General features: G+C 35.7%; 3 protein-coding genes across 4 annotated transcripts; 1 reads left to right on the top strand and 2 right to left on the bottom strand.

Annotated features, from left to right (window-relative positions):
- Positions 1-2,087: 2,087 nt before the first annotated feature.
- LOC109210672 lies at positions 2,088-8,301 on the top strand. 2 transcript variants are annotated; one of them, XM_019374123.1, is made up of 5 exons: positions 2,088-2,278; positions 3,247-4,527; positions 5,185-5,396; positions 6,008-6,231; positions 7,403-8,301. In XM_019374123.1, the coding sequence occupies exons 2-5, from the start codon at positions 3,384-3,386 to the stop codon at positions 8,130-8,132; spliced, it is 2,310 nt and encodes a 769-aa protein (XP_019229668.1). In that variant the 5' UTR covers positions 2,088-2,278; positions 3,247-3,383; the 3' UTR covers positions 8,133-8,301. The 2 variants fall into 2 exon arrangements, with proteins under 2 accessions (XP_019229668.1, XP_019229670.1); XM_019374125.1 differs by lacking the exon at positions 2,088-2,278 and adding an exon at positions 2,532-2,699.
- A 716-nt stretch (positions 8,302-9,017) lies between these two features.
- LOC109210673 lies at positions 9,018-10,759 on the bottom strand. Its single transcript, XM_019374126.1, has 2 exons — positions 10,515-10,759; positions 9,018-9,563 (listed from the first exon to the last, which is right to left on the bottom strand). The coding sequence occupies exons 1-2, from the start codon at positions 10,628-10,630 to the stop codon at positions 9,359-9,361; spliced, it is 321 nt and encodes a 106-aa protein (XP_019229671.1). The 5' UTR covers positions 10,631-10,759; the 3' UTR covers positions 9,018-9,358.
- A 4,608-nt stretch (positions 10,760-15,367) lies between these two features.
- On the bottom strand, positions 15,368-16,507 carry LOC109210671 (chlorophyll a-b binding protein 37, chloroplastic-like). Its single transcript, XM_019374122.1, has 2 exons — positions 16,303-16,507; positions 15,368-16,135 (listed from the first exon to the last, which is right to left on the bottom strand). The coding sequence occupies exons 1-2, from the start codon at positions 16,446-16,448 to the stop codon at positions 15,484-15,486; spliced, it is 798 nt and encodes a 265-aa protein (XP_019229667.1). The 5' UTR covers positions 16,449-16,507; the 3' UTR covers positions 15,368-15,483.
- Between the last annotated feature and the right edge of the window lie 457 nt (positions 16,508-16,964).

The raw sequence follows: 16,964 nt of genomic DNA, 5'->3' as shown, positions 1-16,964 counted from the left end.
GTATCGTATTTTCAAATTCGATGTTACGTAACAAAGAAAAGTGCCACTTTATGTAACGACCGATTTGGTATGGTTGCATCGATACCTTATATTTTTCTCTCATCTTGCCTTTTCATATTATTAAATAATCCTATTTATTCTTTATCATACCTCTTTATATAAAATCCAAACATTGTATATATCACATGATACAATACAATACAAAACAATACGATACGATATGATACATTATGAAAAGATCTATAACAACCATCCAAACAAGTAGTAAGAGGTGTTTGGACCAAAAAATTTCTTCTAACGAACTATAATATATATGAACAAATGCGAAGCGAGAATTTAAAACTTTCGAGTTCAAATTTTAGTATTTTTATGTTATTAAATTCTAAATTAATATTTTTATTTATTCATTGAATTTTTCTTACGACAAATAAAGGTTCGTTCAAAACTGCTGAGTTCGACCCAAATAACCTAAAGTTAGCTCCTCTACTGTATTGAGAAACTACAATGATCTATACACATGTTTATTTTCATTTTATAAAACATTTCAAAAATCCCTAAAATAGAATTGAAGGAAAGTTGGAAGAGAATTCATTTCACACACATAGCAAATCATATAGATATTATGACCCACAAATAAAGAAGTAGAAAACCGAAGTGTCAAAATCAAATAAATAGTGGGGATAATTTCACATTAGAACAACTGGGCTCCCTACTTTTCAATTTTATAGCCCATATTTTAATTTACAATCAACTAGCCCAAAAATAATAGGCTAAGATTCAACATCCAACTCCAATAGATTCTCAAAATTACTATTTAATTTTTAAAAAAAATTCCTCAAGCTTTTAAATTTATTTTCGAATCAGTAACTAACTGTGACTCAAATATTAATTCAACAAACCAAACTCATTTGGGTGGTGAAAATTAGATTTTTAACAAGCTTAAATATGTGGGTTTAAATTCCGAATTTGATTTTGTGAGAAATTTGGAGTGGGTGTTATTTAGACTTGTTAGAAATAGTATAAGGAGGTTGTATATAAAATTTGAAGTCATTTAATGGAGATTTGGACTGGTTTTGAACAAGAATTGCAACTGAAAATCGTGGAAGAAGTTCGTCTACAGACGCTTGTATAAAGGTGTATAAAAGTGTATAATAGTGTATAAGCTGTGTTCTACACTAATATACACTATTATACAAGATTATATATAATTATACAAAGAACTGACTTCGTCTTCTTCCTTGTGTCTTTTTTGAAATTTAACTCAAATCTTGCTCAAATCTACTCCAAATCACTTCAAATTTAAATTTTGAACTCCTATTGATATTCTCAATCAATTGGAACAATACTCAATCCAAACAACTAACAAATTTAAAAAGACCATTTTCAAAAACAAAGCTTTGAATGGTCTCCAATGGTGGATTTCTACTCTTCAATTTTCTTACATTGCAAGCAGGTGACACAAGAGGACAAGCAGAAAATACACGGTCCCTTGAAACATATGTAGATGATGTGAGAAGAAGAGAGAGTGAAAGTAATGATTGTGAGAACATAGATTTAACTCCATAACTTTTAGAAGCAATGGTTGTAAGAACACAAATTTTGAATTTGCTAGTGTTTTCAAAAGCACAATATTTCCAACTAAAATCAATAAAAATAGGACGAAGGGAGTAATAACAATTGACACTCTAATTTTAAGCAATTGTAATTGAAAAACACGAGCAACAAAGAAGAAGCTTTTAGAAGACCTCTTCCTGGAGAGGATATGTAACCGCTACATAGATATGGAAAGGTCATAATGCTTAAGAATTTAAAATACCATTTCAGTTTTCAAAATATGTATAACGTGGGCTAGGTGAGGTAAAACTTAAAAATATAGGCTATTTTTTGTTATGGTGTGAAGTCATGTGTATTTTCTTGTAATTCTTTCTAAATAGTATGCCGCGTAATCAAATATAAAGCTAGAAAAAGATTAATGAGTGGTACTTCCGTAAATAAACAAAACATGAAGGGCAGAAAGTAAAAAAGCGTCGTATTCGCAAACCTCACCATATTCTTTGCCTTTGCCATGTATTTGCTTTTCGGTGAGTTTTGTTCTTCTTTTATGGGCTTTGCTTTTCTTCACTTTAAATCTGTTTTGACCGTTGCTTTCTCTCTCTCTCAACGTCTCTCTATCTCTTTATCTCTCACACAGTCACACACTTCTCACTGATCAAACTCCACTTTGGTTCATCTTCATCTGAATTTTACTTCACATTATTCTCATCTTCAATTTTACCAGGTACGGCCTTAATATCACTACAATTTCGTTTTTGTCTTCTATTATATTCAGTTTATTTGTTTGTTAGAAGGGTATTTCAGGAAGTTAGGAAAACCTGAAAGCAAGTCCAGTTTTTTCGTGTGAGCTTCGTTTTTTTTTTTTTTTTTTTTTTGCAGATTTTAGTAGTTTTTTTTGTTCATGTTTAATTTTAGGAAATGCGAAAATTTCTGGGATATTGTTTGTTGCTGACTGTTGCAGCTAATTAACCTGGAAATATTAAAATGGATCTTTTTTTTGTGTGTAATTTATTAGCTGAATATACTGAAACCAATTGCTATTTTTCTTATGATCTTTTCTGTTTTATCTCAATTTTGATGCCTAAAGGGTGCAGGGTGCATTGCAAACATAATATTTAGCTTTTACAATTCATTGGTAAAGTGTGGTTAGTATTACAAGCTTCTCTAGTGGATTTTCATCATTTAATCTCCATATTTTTACTTAAATTTTTTTTAATAATTTTTTTGCTTCATCAGCTTTACTGGCTTATTGAGTAGTTAGCACAAATTTATATATTTGCTAAATTTGCTCTTACTTTTGGTGAATGTTCTTCTGATAATTATAATTGCCTTTTCAAACAGAAAAGTAAGGTAAAATTGCTTACATTGAGTTGCAATCTGTTTTCTCTTAAGCTCTTATCATAGTGTCAGTTAATTGGAAAATTTTCCTTAAATATTTCATTACTTGAAATGATCTTTGATCACTTGGGGAGAAAGCATTTCAATTTCTGTAAACCAGATATTAACAAGTGTTTTCAAGTTTTCTCTTTTTATATGGCTTATAAAAAAGGCAAAGAACCTGAAGCTAACATTATTTCCAATAATATATGCATAGAATAGTTTGCTGTTTTGTTTCTTTTCTTCTTGGTTATATATCTTATGATTCTCTCTGAGAATGAAGCTTTCTGAATATCACTTTCTTGTTTTGAACAGTTTGCTGGTTTCCATATGAATCTGGTGACCATATTAAGACGACTTGATCTCCTTTCCTCTTTTGATTCAAGCCTGAAGAATTCTTAGACTCTAAGAGTAGTAGAGAGAGAGAGATAAAGCTATATATTCTGAGAGAAATGGGATGTTCTTCATCCAAGTTGGATGATGAAGAGGCCGTTCAACTTTGTAAAGATCGAAGGAAGTTCATTAAACAAGCAGTGGAACAGAGAATGCGATTTGCTTCCGGACATATGGCTTATGTTCTTGCCATGGAAAGAGTTTCTGCAGCCCTTAAAGATTATGTTGAAGTCGATGAGCCTCGTGAGTTTTTATTGGATTCGTTTAAAACTCCACCACCCTTTACTCCTATTAAGAAAGTAAGTCCTGGTTTTATCTCCATAGAACCAAAATCCTTTTCCATAACACACTTGAAGTCTGAACCCAAAACCAAATCCTCTATAAAAATTAATTATCTTAGGTCAGGTGGGAACCCTGCTGTTTCTGTTGAAGAAAGACCTCATTCACCCGAAACAGTCAGAATTCAGGCTTACTCCCCGGTTCATCAATATGGTATGGATAGTTTCTTTTCTATGCAATCCTCACCGATGAACTCTTCGTTTTTTCAGTATTCCCCCAACAATAGGCCTAACTTTCCTCCCCCTTCGCCACAAACATCACAATGGGATTTTTTCTGGAACCCATTTTCTTCATTAGATTATTATGGTTATCCTATGAGAAACAGTATTGAGCAGACAATTCTCGACGATGACAATGATGGGCTAAGGCAAGTTAGAGAGCAAGAAGGAATTCCTGAATTAGAAGAGGAAACGGAGGTAGAAGAAACTGATCATGGAGAGGATGTGAAAGAGGATAGGACCAAAATCCCTCACAATTTTGATAAAGATGAAGTTGTGGTGGAAGACGTCGACGATGACGACGACGACGACGATGATGATAGCGATGAGGAAGAAACGGATGATGAACATGAAAATGCTCCCCATATTCATGAATTACTATCTAAACCCAACCAAACCACAACAGTCGCAAAGGCACAGAATGTAGGCCAACTCAGCAATAAAGAGACGGCAGTTGCCGATCCTGAAGCAAAAGAGGAAACACCTGGATTCACTGTTTATGTGAATAGAAGGCCTACAAGTATGTCGGAAGTTATTAAGGAACTTGAAAGTCAGTTTATGATTGCTTGTACTTCTGCTAAAGAGGTGTCGGCTGTGTTAGAGGCTATCAGGGCTCAGTACTCATTGCAGTCGAATGATCTGTCACGTAAGGTTTTTGCATAAATGCTTACTTCACAACATTTATCTGATTTTCTTGTTCTTCATGACTATTCATTCTATGAACAAAGATATATTTATTGATGGCATGGTGCCACATATTCCAAAATGTATCAATGCAGTGAAACAACCGTCACATTATATTAGCATGTTCAAATTTCAACGAGTCCTGCGTGTTCCTAGTAGCATGGAAAGGCTAGTTTTATGGCTTTTTAGATCTGGAATTTTCTTCGAGGTCTCTTGTCAAAATTAACTGATGTATTTCAGGAGAAATGTGCTAGATTCAACATAACAGTATACCATTGGATTGTACGAGAAGACACTGAGTTTCTTTATGCATGAGCGATCTAAAAGGAAGAATTTTCTTTCACTTTGAAGCTCCATGTTCTTCAGATGTGATGATGTGCTTCCTATAGAAGTTTCTTTACGTCATTTTCTCAAGCAAACAATAGAGAAGTCATCACTAGTAGAAGCAGTGACCATTTTTTCTATGTTAGAAGAATTAAGCTCCTGCTTATTTTTTCTGATTGTCATCAATTAATCCTAGTACCTCAGATTTCTTATTTAAAGACATGGTCCATATTTTTTGGTTAAAGTTATGAAGTATTGATGTTGGAATGCTAATGAGCTTAATTTTGTTTTGCAGCCATGAAAATGTTGAATCCAGTAGCTCTATTTCGCTCGGGGTCATCAAGATCATCCTCTTCAAGATTTTTGATTAATCCTTCAACTTTAAGAGATGAGGGTTATCAGAGCAGTAGTGATGTGTCTGATGAATCCAACATTTTCTCAAGCAGTCATCAATCAACCTTAGACAGATTATATGCTTGGGAGAAAAAACTTTATGATGAAGTCAGGGTATGATCTTGCTGCTAAAACACTTAAAGATATAAGTCAATTTCAACTAGTTTCTGTTTAAAAGTAGGATGAGTCTCTTAACCTTTGGGAAGAGAAGAAATCAAATATGACTCTTGAGCGAGAAGAAAAATTATCTTTGTTCATAAGACATGCATGTATGAATAAAGTGAATGAGTGCATGAATTACCTTCACTTCAACCAGTTGGAAAGAAAATGAATCCAAATATGACCCTTGTGTAAGAAATCAAATATGACTCTTGAGCGAGAAGAAAAATTATCTTTGTTCATAAGACATGCATGTATGAATAAAGTGAATGAGTGCATGAATTATCTTCACTTCAACCAGTTGGAAAGAAAATGAATCCAAATATGACCCTTGTGTAAGAAGAATAATTATCACTGTTTATTCCCAAAATAACCGGAAAATGCAAGACATGCATGCGTGTAAGAAATAAATGACATTTTGGTTTAAAATTTCTTTTAACATGTTAGTTAATCTGACCTCCCAAACATGTTTTTTCTTAAGTAACATTATCCTGTTAACCTAATGAGTCCAAGATGTTAATTGTGGGGATCAGTCCTTTACTGTTGACTGTTGTAATGTTCAATAGGCAGGTGAGCGTGTCCGGCTAGCGTATGAGAAAAAGTTGGCACAACTCAGAAATCAAGATGTGAATGGAGCAGATCCGTCATCTTTGGATAAAACAAGAACAGTCATTAGGAATCTGGATACTCAGATAAAGGTTTCAATCCACTCCGTTGAATCTATTTCAAGAAGGATTGAAACTTTAAGGGATGAAGAACTGCAGCCTCAGCTTTTAGAATTAGTGCAAGGGTATGTATCTGATATCCCTGTTACTAAGGTTCTTCAGCTATATCTATACTTGTCAACTCATTCCAATGCTACGATTATGTACATTAAACATATTTACAAAAAGATTTTTATTTGGAAAAACTTGAAAATGTTATTTAACGCAAAAATCAGGTATTATCAAAGAAAAAAAAACTTATGGAGCTTCTAAAGACAGTTTACCTTGTTAAACAAATTGTTACCATCACAGATCATTATTATCAGTTTCTCAGTAAAAGACAAAGTAACAGCAAAAGAGCTCCACCTATTTGATTTTTAGTTGCACTTCACTGTCTACTGGAGTTGTTTGCGATTCTTATCAGATATATCTTTCACATCAAGCTCCCTAAATATCAAATTTTCCAGAAGGACCTCAAAAGTCTTGAGTTTCTTGCACATTTAGAGCTTCAGAGACTCTTTTCCGTCGGTTTCTATTGAAATTTAAAAGATATACCGTTCTCAATTTGTTTTTTTCAGACAATTATGATTTGGAGCTAAACCTTGTTATCAATTAGCTGCTAAATAGGGATGGCAATTGGGGCGGGGCGAGGCAGGGCAAACGCTAAACGGGGCAGGGCAGGAGAACATATAAATGGGGCGGGACAGGGCGGAGCAGGGCACAACTACATTTTTGAAAAATCTTAATGGGGCAGGGCAGGTTGTAGGTCAGCCCTTAGTCCCATTAGTGGGCCATTAGGTAGTTTGAGCCTTTGAGCCCAATTCATTCCTTACATTTTTTATTGTCCATATCTTTTTTTCTTTCATAAATTGATAATTGAACCACTGAAAAGAAATGAAAGTATTAAGTGAAATAGCAAGCCATTTGAAAATTTAGACTACTGGAAAATAAAAAATAAAGAAAAAAGATGAAATTGAATCTAAACGGGGCAGGGCGGGGCAGGGCTTAATAGGGCAGGGCAGGGCGGGGCAAAATTTTGGAACAAGGCTAAACGGGGCAGGGCAGGGCGGGTTAAAATTTTAGTGGGTCAAAGATTGCCCTGCCCCGCCCCGCCCCAATTGCCATCCCTACTGCTAAAAGATTGGATTTGTAATTCAAATATCAAAATTGGGTTCTTTCTGCTATTGATCATAAACGGTTATTTGCTCTAATGTACTTTGACTTGCAACATAACCTAACCTTTTATGGCAACAACAGGTTAGGAAGAATGTGGAAGGTTATGGCGGAGTGCCACCAAATGCAGAAGCATACTCTAGATGAAGCCAAGCTCTTACTCGCTGGAACACCTTCGAAGAAGTCCGGCATGAGGAAGTATACGGTCATGTCACCTTCTGAGGCTCATAGGCTAGCCCGTTCTGCTGCTAACCTTGAGATGGAGCTCAGAAACTGGAGAGCCTGTTTCGAGTCATGGATCGTTTCTCAACGATCATACTTGCATGCTTTAGCAGGCTGGCTTTTACGATGTGCTCGTTCAGATTCTGACACATCAAAATCACCCTTGTCTCCTCCTCGTTCCACAGGAGCTCCACCAATATTCAGCATTTGCATCCAATGGTCCAGATTATTGGACTCCATCCGGGAGGCAACAGTACTTGAAGGACTAGATTTTTTCGCAGCAGGAGTAGGCTCACTCTATGCACAACAACTAAAGGAAGATTCCCGCCGTACTCCTGGTGGGTCAAAGAGTCTTGGCGGGGAATCTTTTGGGAGTATGGAGGTTGTGGAAGCTGGGCAACATGACGAGGAAATAATGACAGCAGAAAAGATGGCAGAGGTTGCCATTCGAGTGCTATGTGCAGGAATGTCAGTTGCTGTGAGCTCACTGACAGAGTTTGCCGTAGCTTCAGCTGATGGATATGCTGATTTGCTAAAGAGCTATGAGAATACCAAGCAGCCACAACAGCAATTGAATCAAAATGCAGCGTAATTTTACGTTAAAAATATTAGGTTAGGTAGGAAGGAATGCAATGTAAATTACATATTTGAGTAATTTAAGTCATATAGAGGAGCCTTAATATATATTTGTATTCAATCTGAGCTTCTGATTATGCAGAACACAGAAGGAATAGAAAGTGAAAGTAGCTTTCTTTTATCTATAAATAGCTGTAGATTTAAATCTATACCAACTTTTCAAGGTTCGTTCAATCCCATTCATATCTAAGTAAACCTTCAATCTTGCACTAAAAATGCTCCTTTTTTTTAACTCAAACAAAAAGTTATATTAAACTGAATGAGCAACCAAAAATCTTACAATTAAATTAGGACCATACTCCCGATAGAAAGAAACACCATAATTTCAAGACTCTTTTGCTAAGCAATAAGCAACTAAATTTGCTTGCCCCTTAACCAAACCAGAGAAAAAAACACTAAAACTGCTCTCAATATACTAATTCACACAATATGTTGAAAAGAATAACTTATTATAGACTCACTTAAATTAACAAGTTTTTTGTCCGACTAGTAGTAATATCTATTAAATTCCACATCTTATCTTTCCATATATATATGTACATATAAAGAAAATATAATATATATAGGCAGTCTACCCAATGCAAGCATCAATGGCTGATCCCAAGACTCGAAACCCCTAACCTATAGGTCACACGAATACAACTTGACTGTTGCTCCAATGCTTCCCTTCAATTTTTCCATGAATCAAGAAACCTAAATTTTTAGTTCATCATAAGCTGCTGGTTTTAGTTACTTTAACTCTTAAATAAGTAATTGCAGCAAAGCCTTATCCCTTAGTATATGGTTTCAGAATATAAGAAGTATCATTACAAGCTGAAATGTCATCTCATAGTAGATAACCTTTCCAAAACTCAACAGCAATTATCTTATAAGCATACAACAACATGAGGTATAATTCTTTCCATAATTCAAACTGATTATACAACTTTTGTCTAATGATCAAAATTTGACAGATTCCATTACAGAAGCATTGACAACTAATAGCTTACAAGATTACATAATCCAGAGTATATCAAGACTAAAGGGCAGCCCGGTGCACAAAGCATCCCGCATTCACGTAGGGTTCGAGGAAGGGCCGTACCCCTTGGGGTATAATATAGGCAGCCTAACTTGACACAAGCATCAAAGGCTGATTCCACGACTCGAACCCGTTACCTATAGATCAACGGAGACAACTTTATATCAAGCCCGACTGAGTTTGTTAGAACACTCGGGACACTGAAAATGTCCTCTAGCTCCACATTTAGTACAAGAAGAGGATCGTACTTTCGATTTATTCTCCAACTGAATGAAATTGAATGGTCCTCCTTTAATGACACCAGATCCTTTGCAGCTTGAACATGCTATCAGTCTCAAATCTCCACATCTTTTACACATCCCTAGTGAGCTGCCCATAGAATAAAAAAATGCATCATATAATTTAATTACCACTTTTTTAGTAAAAGATTTAAGCAGCATACAATTTACCCCGTTCTCTTTAAAGGATTTAAGTTATATATATTGATAGTATAAATAAATTTAGTCATATGTGAAAGTAGGTTAGTTATCAATTTCTACCTAGAAATTTTCTTGCAATTAGCTTATAAGCGACGTGCTTGTGCTTGAACTTGAACTTGAACTCTTTTTTGAAAACTATTAGATATGCATTATAATAACAACATACCCAGTGTAATCCTACAAGTGGGGTTCGGAGAGGATGAGGTATACAAAGATCTTACCTCTACCTTGTGTGAGGTAGAGAGGCTGTTTCCAATAGACTCTTGGCTCAAAAAAACGTTTTCCTACTAGATATGCACTATCAGGGGCGAATCTATGTAGGTGAGCGGGGGTGCGACGCCACCCGGACACCTCGGTTAAACTTTGCTTCTTTTATGTAAATATTGATATGCAAAACTTAGTACGCTGCGGACAAAGCAGTGTGACACCCGTAACCAGTGGCGAAGCCACATATTGACAAGGTCGTCGAAAAATTGCACTGTTTACATAGGTAAGATATTACATTTTAAAAGTATTTAACACATATTGAACACCCTTTGTCGGAATTTTTTCCACTTCTTTTAAATTTGAACACCCTTGGAAAAATTACTAGCTTCGCCACTGCCCGTAACCTCCTAACCCTAATCCTGGATCCACCTCTATCAGCACTATGGACTATAAACAAAAGCAGCTGGATTCTTGATAATATGAAAGAGCTATGAACTATAATTCATTAATAAGGACAATAATTGTATTCCTATCTGTTCTCTAAATGGATAAAGACCATACAAAAAAGGAAAGGCAAATGACAGAAAACTCAAAAAGGAAAAACAAGGGAAATAGAAACATATAGCATATATACCTACGCTGAGAGGCAGAGATGAAAGAATCAATTTTGGGAGCATAAACAGTGGCGCCAAGTAGAAAAGCACCCACTCCAAATCCTGCTATTTCACTTGCTGTTATGTGTTCAAACATTTCTCCTTCTTTTCTGCAGAACAAATATGCCAAAAAATAGAAAGAGATGATATTTGGAAAATAAGGCTCTCTTATCCCTTCGGGTAGAATGGATAAGATATTTTTGGATAATAGCGCAATACGAGCACATGTGCACCCGGACCCTTGGGTGCACATAAATAAGGAGAAATGCGGTTCTTTTTCGGGGTAAATTTTAAAAATATCCAGATTTATAACTGGTCGTTCAAAAATAGCTCAATTTCAAAAGTAATCGAAATTTAGCCACTTTTTATATAAAGATAAATCTGAGCGAAAACACTGTTCAAAACTCGGAAAATACTCCACTATATTATGCTGGAGTTCCAACATAAGTATACTTGAACTCCAACATATTATACTGGAGTTCCAGAATAAGTATGCTGGAACTCCAGCATAATATGATGGAGTTCCAGCATAAGTACACTAGAACTCCAGCATAATATACTGGAGTTCCAGCAAGTATATTGGTCCAGTATAATATACTGGAGTTTGGAGCACCGATGCTCCAGTCTCCAGTATATTATATTAGAGCCAGCAAAGTATACCGGTCCAGCATAATATGCTGGAGTTCATACACAAGTGCACCGAACTCCAGTATATTATACTGGACCGGTCTCTATTGCAGCAAAATAGTGGTTATTTTTCATTTGCTTGGTAAACGCTGGCTATTTTTGATCGACCAGTCCGAAAACTGGCTATACCGTGCTATTTTTATCCTTTTTCGGATCCTGCGTGGACCCGTAATGCCTTGTCCACTGACTTGTTTTTTTTTATATAAAAATAGCATCAGATAGTCATTCTAGAGGGCTGATATTTAGGAATTAGCCAATATGTTCTGAATTTCAGTTTTCCGGTTCAATTTTTCAGAACACAAAATCTTAAAATTAAAATTTTTAGTTCAAATTTTTATGATAAAATAAGTGCTGATTAATCCATAAATAGCAGCTCTAAGAATGACTATTTGTATACTTCCCCTTTGTTAGAGAAATAGAAGCCCATAGGCCATAACCTAAAGTTCAAATCTTGCAGATTTAATTTTTAGCCACCAACTTTACAATATTTTACGACACATACTTAAAGTTAAATCTCTACGGTAGGACATGGTCAATATTTTCATTTTTCTTACATATATTTATAGTAAAAGTTGGGGTATATTTTTGTTCAAGTTTACAATTTTATCATATAACATATTTGTCAATTTTTATTTTATTTTACTGTAAGTTATTTCAAAAGGAGAATGAGTAAAATGAATAAAAATCTGGTTAAAGATACAAGGTATAAAACATTTTATAAGAAAAATTCATGTTTTTCAAGATAAAACGATCAAATGAACTGAACTTTGATCAATAATGATAAAAGAAATTTATTTAATTACCTAATTTATACAGCATTCAAGCAATACAAAAATAAAGTTGAAACGCAACTAAACAAAAAAATCAAAATGATAAGCAGTGATAGGGGCGGCGAATATGAATCTCCTTTTGAAGAAATATGTTTGGAAAATGGCATTATTCACCAAACAACTGCCCCTTACTCACCGCAATCTAATGGAATTGCAGAAAGAAAGAATAGAACGTTAAAGGAGATGACGAACGCCTTGTTAATAAGTTCTGGTTTACCTCAGAACTTGTGGGGGGAAGCTATTCTTACAGCTAATCAAATACTGAATCGAGTTCCCCATAGCAAAACGCAATCCATTCCTTATGAAAAATGGAAAGTAAGGAAACCCAATTTAAAATATTTTAAAGTGTGGTGGTGTTTGGCTAAAGTACAAGTTCCTAAACCCAAAAGGGTAAAGATTGGACCAAAACCCGTTGATTGCGTTTTCATAGGATATGCAACAAATAGTAAGGCATATCGTTTTCTGGTTCATAAATCAGAAAATCCCGACATTCATACTAATACGGTAATTGAATCAGATAATGCTAAATTTTTTGAGAATATTTATCCGTATAAAATGGAATGTGAGTCGTCTAATGAAAAATCTAAGCGACCTCGGGAAGAAGCAAAAGAAAGTACTTTTGATGAGGATAATCCAAGATGTAGTAAACGTCAAAGGACAGCTACTTCCTTTGGACCAGATTTTCTTATTGGAATATGAGCCTCAAACATTCAAAGAAGCATTGACTTCCTCGGAAGCACAATATTGGAAAGAGGCAGTCAATAGTGAGATAGAATCCATATTAAGTAATCATACTTGGGAATTGGTTGATCTTCCTCCGGGAAATTAAGTTGGGTTCTAAATGGATTTTCAAGAGGAAAATGAAATCTGATGGTACTATTGACAAATATAAGGCAAGATTAGTTGTTAAAGGGTTTAGACAACGAGAAGGTTGTGATTACTTTGACACATACTCGCCGGTAACAAGGATTACATCTATCCGGGTGTTAATAGTGTTAGCCGCCGTGTATGAAACCAGGCGGTGTTCATGGCTGAAACGAACACAACAATGAGAACCAAAGACGGTTAAGGGTTGATTGTGTGACATATGGTTATCTAGGTATACACCAAAGTTCGACGGTTCAAAGATATCAAATCTACCGTTTGATCGAGTATATTCGACATATGTTCACTACGGAAAGTTCAAAGGGAAACCTACTTATCCAGATGCGATTAATCCTTACTTGCGAATCACACACAGTTTTTCATGCATATTTGTTTCGGATAGCCATTCCCCATTCATGTGGGAGATTGTTGGGTTTCGTTATTAATAACAAAAGAGATGTGAATGGAAAATGGTGGGAAAAGAAATTGAGGGAAGTGAAATTTTAAATTAGTTCACTTTACTAATGCACTTCGTCCCTCATTGGAAGAAGGAAAGAAAATCTTTGTGTATATATAGAGAAGCTCATCTTCTAGCTCTTAAAGAGTTAAGAAGAAGTGGTGCTCGCGCCGTCGTCGTCGCTCGCTCGCTCGGCTCGGCTCGGCTCGGCTTCGGCTTCGGCTTCATTGATTGATAATTTTTTTGACCAAATTTATTTTCCTTTTGCATCTTTAACATTTTCTTTTCTAAATATTTTTCGCGTTGGAAGATCGAGGAATTATTTCGCGACCAATAGCTGAATAAACACCAAAAACGTTCCATTCAATAGCTGAATAGACACCTTATCATTGAACATGCACCTTTGCACCTGTTGGGACTCAACCTTGCTGGCTATAAATAGAGAGGCTTAGCCTCATTTTCCACTACCGAAAAATCTGAAATCTCTCCCCTCAAACTTCTGCATTCTGCATTGTTTTTTCAAAAACAAAACGTAAGCATTTTGTGTGATTTGCTCTGCCATTTGAGTTCGCCGAAATTCTATAATTTGAAGTGCCGCTATCACAGAATAGTTATTCCGTTCTATACTGGGAGGAATTAATCCGCAACCTTGGGCATTGTGAGGGGATTATATTCCTTAAAGAAACACAAGAAACTTGTGGGCTCAGAATTTTTTGTGCTTTGGTTTTCTAAACTAACATTTGTTGATTTACTGTTTTTGAATACAGTGTTCTAACACTTAATAACTCAATTAATTCGAATTTCATATGCTTAAACATTTTCTATGACATTTTTTTTTTTCATTTTTAGAGGTTAAACCTAAGACCTCTTATTCATCACATAGGCAACCAATGCAAGACATATACACATATTTATCACTTAATCATAATTAGTTGATATTATTATCGCCTTAATATTAATCATTAATGTAAAAAAAAATAAAAAAAAATTGGTGTAAGTACCTGATGCACGACCGAATATTTAGATTAATACTTTAACATCAGTAAGTCACATCTTACAAATGCGACTTATAAATCGCATTTCAGAGTAACGACCTATAAATCGCATTTACGTAATGCGACTTATGAATCGCATTCCAGTATAGCGACCTATAACATTTACGTAATGCGACTTATGAGTCGCAGCTAGCTCAGCTTCAAAGATCAATAAGTCGCATCTTACAAATGGGACTTATAAATCGCATTTCAGTATAACAATCTATAATTGCGACTTATAAATCGCATTTCAGTATAGCGACCTATAAATCTCATTTAATGCGACTTATAAGTCGCAGCTAGCTCTTCAGCTTCAAAGATTATTATTAAGCGTTCTATTTTGCTCTGTTCGGTTGTACCTTTAGAAAATTTCCTTACTATTCAGTTCTAGCTAATTTTCGTTGATTTCTGTGCTCTGTTTTGTCCAAATGTATAATTTTCCGACAAATTTAAGTTATATGTATGCACTGTAATTTAATTTGTGGTTACTCACTAATCAACTCTATTAAATAGAGTTACCTATAAATAACGTTTATAATGAATTACAAGACCAAATTTTTCAAAATCTCTTTCCATATCCAGGCTGATGTTTGACCTTGGCATGAATGTGTATATTAAGGTTTATGAAACAAGCTTATTCCTCGGATTCGAGCATAGAAATGCAGGGTAAGGCTGCATACAATAGACCCTTGTGGTCCGACGCTTCCTTGGACCCTGTGCATAGCGAAAGCTTAGTGCACCGGGCTGCTCTTATTATTCGTTTATCAGTCTCGAAATAGGATGATTGTTTCTACCAGGGAAAAGAAAAATATGATTGTACATTAGTTATTTTAGCAAACTATGGAGTAATTGTTTTTCGTTTAAATTGGATGATTATGTGGAGGGACAGTTCAGTAACCACAAAGTTATAATCAGAACTTTAGTTTCACAAATTAGAATTTAATGACCACTTAACAAAATGATAAAAGAACACTGAAATATTAACTATTTTCTGCATAAACATCAGCAAGTTAAATAGTAGGAACAGCCCAATCTTTTAATTTCATTAGCCCAAAGATAAACAGACACACTAAACATTTCACTTTCCGGGTACAAAGTTGGTGGCAAAAGCCCAAGCATTGTTGGCCACTGGGTCATTAATGTGGTCGTAAAGGTTCTCGATTGGGCCTTTTCCTGTAACAATAGCCTGAACAAAGAATCCGAACATTGAAAACATTGCCAATCGTCCGTTCTTGATTTCCTTAACCTTCAGCTCAGCAAAAGCGTCGGGATCATCAGCTAGGCCAAGTGGGTCGAAGGCACCTCCTGGATAGATCTTGTCAAGACCTTCACCAAGTGGGCCTCCACCAACTCTATATCCTTCAATCAAGCCCATTAGGACAACTTGGCAAGCCCAAATGGCGAGGATGCTCTGGGCATGGACAAGGTTTGGGTTGCCGAGGTAGTCAAGTCCACCTTCTGAGAAGATTTGGGCTCCTGCCTTGAACCAAACTGCTTCACCGAATTTAACACCGTTCTTTGAAAGGATTTCGGGAAAGACACAACCCAAAGCACCAAGCATGGCCCAACGACAGTGGATCACTTCAAGTTCACGGTTTCTGGCGAATGTTTCTGGGTCAGCTGAGAGTCCAGCAGTGTCCCATCCGTAATCACCTGGGAACTCACCACTGAGGTATGATGGAGTTTGCTCAGAGAATGGGCCCAAATATTTTGGACGGTCTTCTCCATACCTATTTAATCAAGTAATAAAGATGAAACTATTCATAAATAGGAAAATCATTCACGTCAAGGTTTATTCCGAATGGATTTTCATAAAATATGACTTTTTTAATAACATCGAAACAAATAAGGCTGCTATATAGATGTTTTACTATAAATAAAAAATTCAAAACAATACCAGATACTTTGAGGAGCACTTTTAACGGTACGCCTCATAGTAGCACGGCCACCACCGAAGCTGCCAATTTTCCTAACAAGCTCATTTTGTGATTTAGCAACTGTCTGGCCAACAAATGCAGATTGTTGAATTGCAGAAGTGGCCATTTGTTTAATGAAGCTTTTTTCCCCCTCTTCTTCTTTCAGTTGAGTTTGATATGAAGGGAAGAAGTAAGGTGGGGGCTATATATGCAAAATTAAGGGATTTTCAGGATTGGAAGATGACACCTCAGCAGCTGCTGATTGGTTCTTAATTTGTTTTGGGATTTCCCTTGTGATTCTTCCAAACCAGATAGAGGCCTTTGTTCTGCCACGTGGCTTTGCGAATATCTGTTGGTGAGATTTTCTTTCAGCTTCAGATATGCTAGCAGCCAGTCACTGAGGTGTTTCTGTGGTGGGCCATAGTCTTTGTCTCAAGCCTGCATACCGGAACCAAAATGTGGTTCTTTTGGACTCAAACTACACAAATAGGTATAAAAAAAAAAAGTTACCATACTATATATAACGCCAGAAAACCTGGCGCTATACATTAACGGTAACTGCACCGTTAATGTATAGCGCCAGATTTTCTGACGTTATACAAAAAAAATCTGACACAGCTGATATAGTGCCATAAAAAAGTGG

Source organism: Nicotiana attenuata, unplaced genomic scaffold, assembly GCF_001879085.1.
Source record: "Nicotiana attenuata strain UT unplaced genomic scaffold, NIATTr2, whole genome shotgun sequence".
Classification (NCBI taxonomy): Eukaryota; Viridiplantae; Streptophyta; class Magnoliopsida; order Solanales; family Solanaceae; genus Nicotiana; species Nicotiana attenuata.
This window is presented reverse-complemented; position numbering and strand designations above follow the sequence as displayed.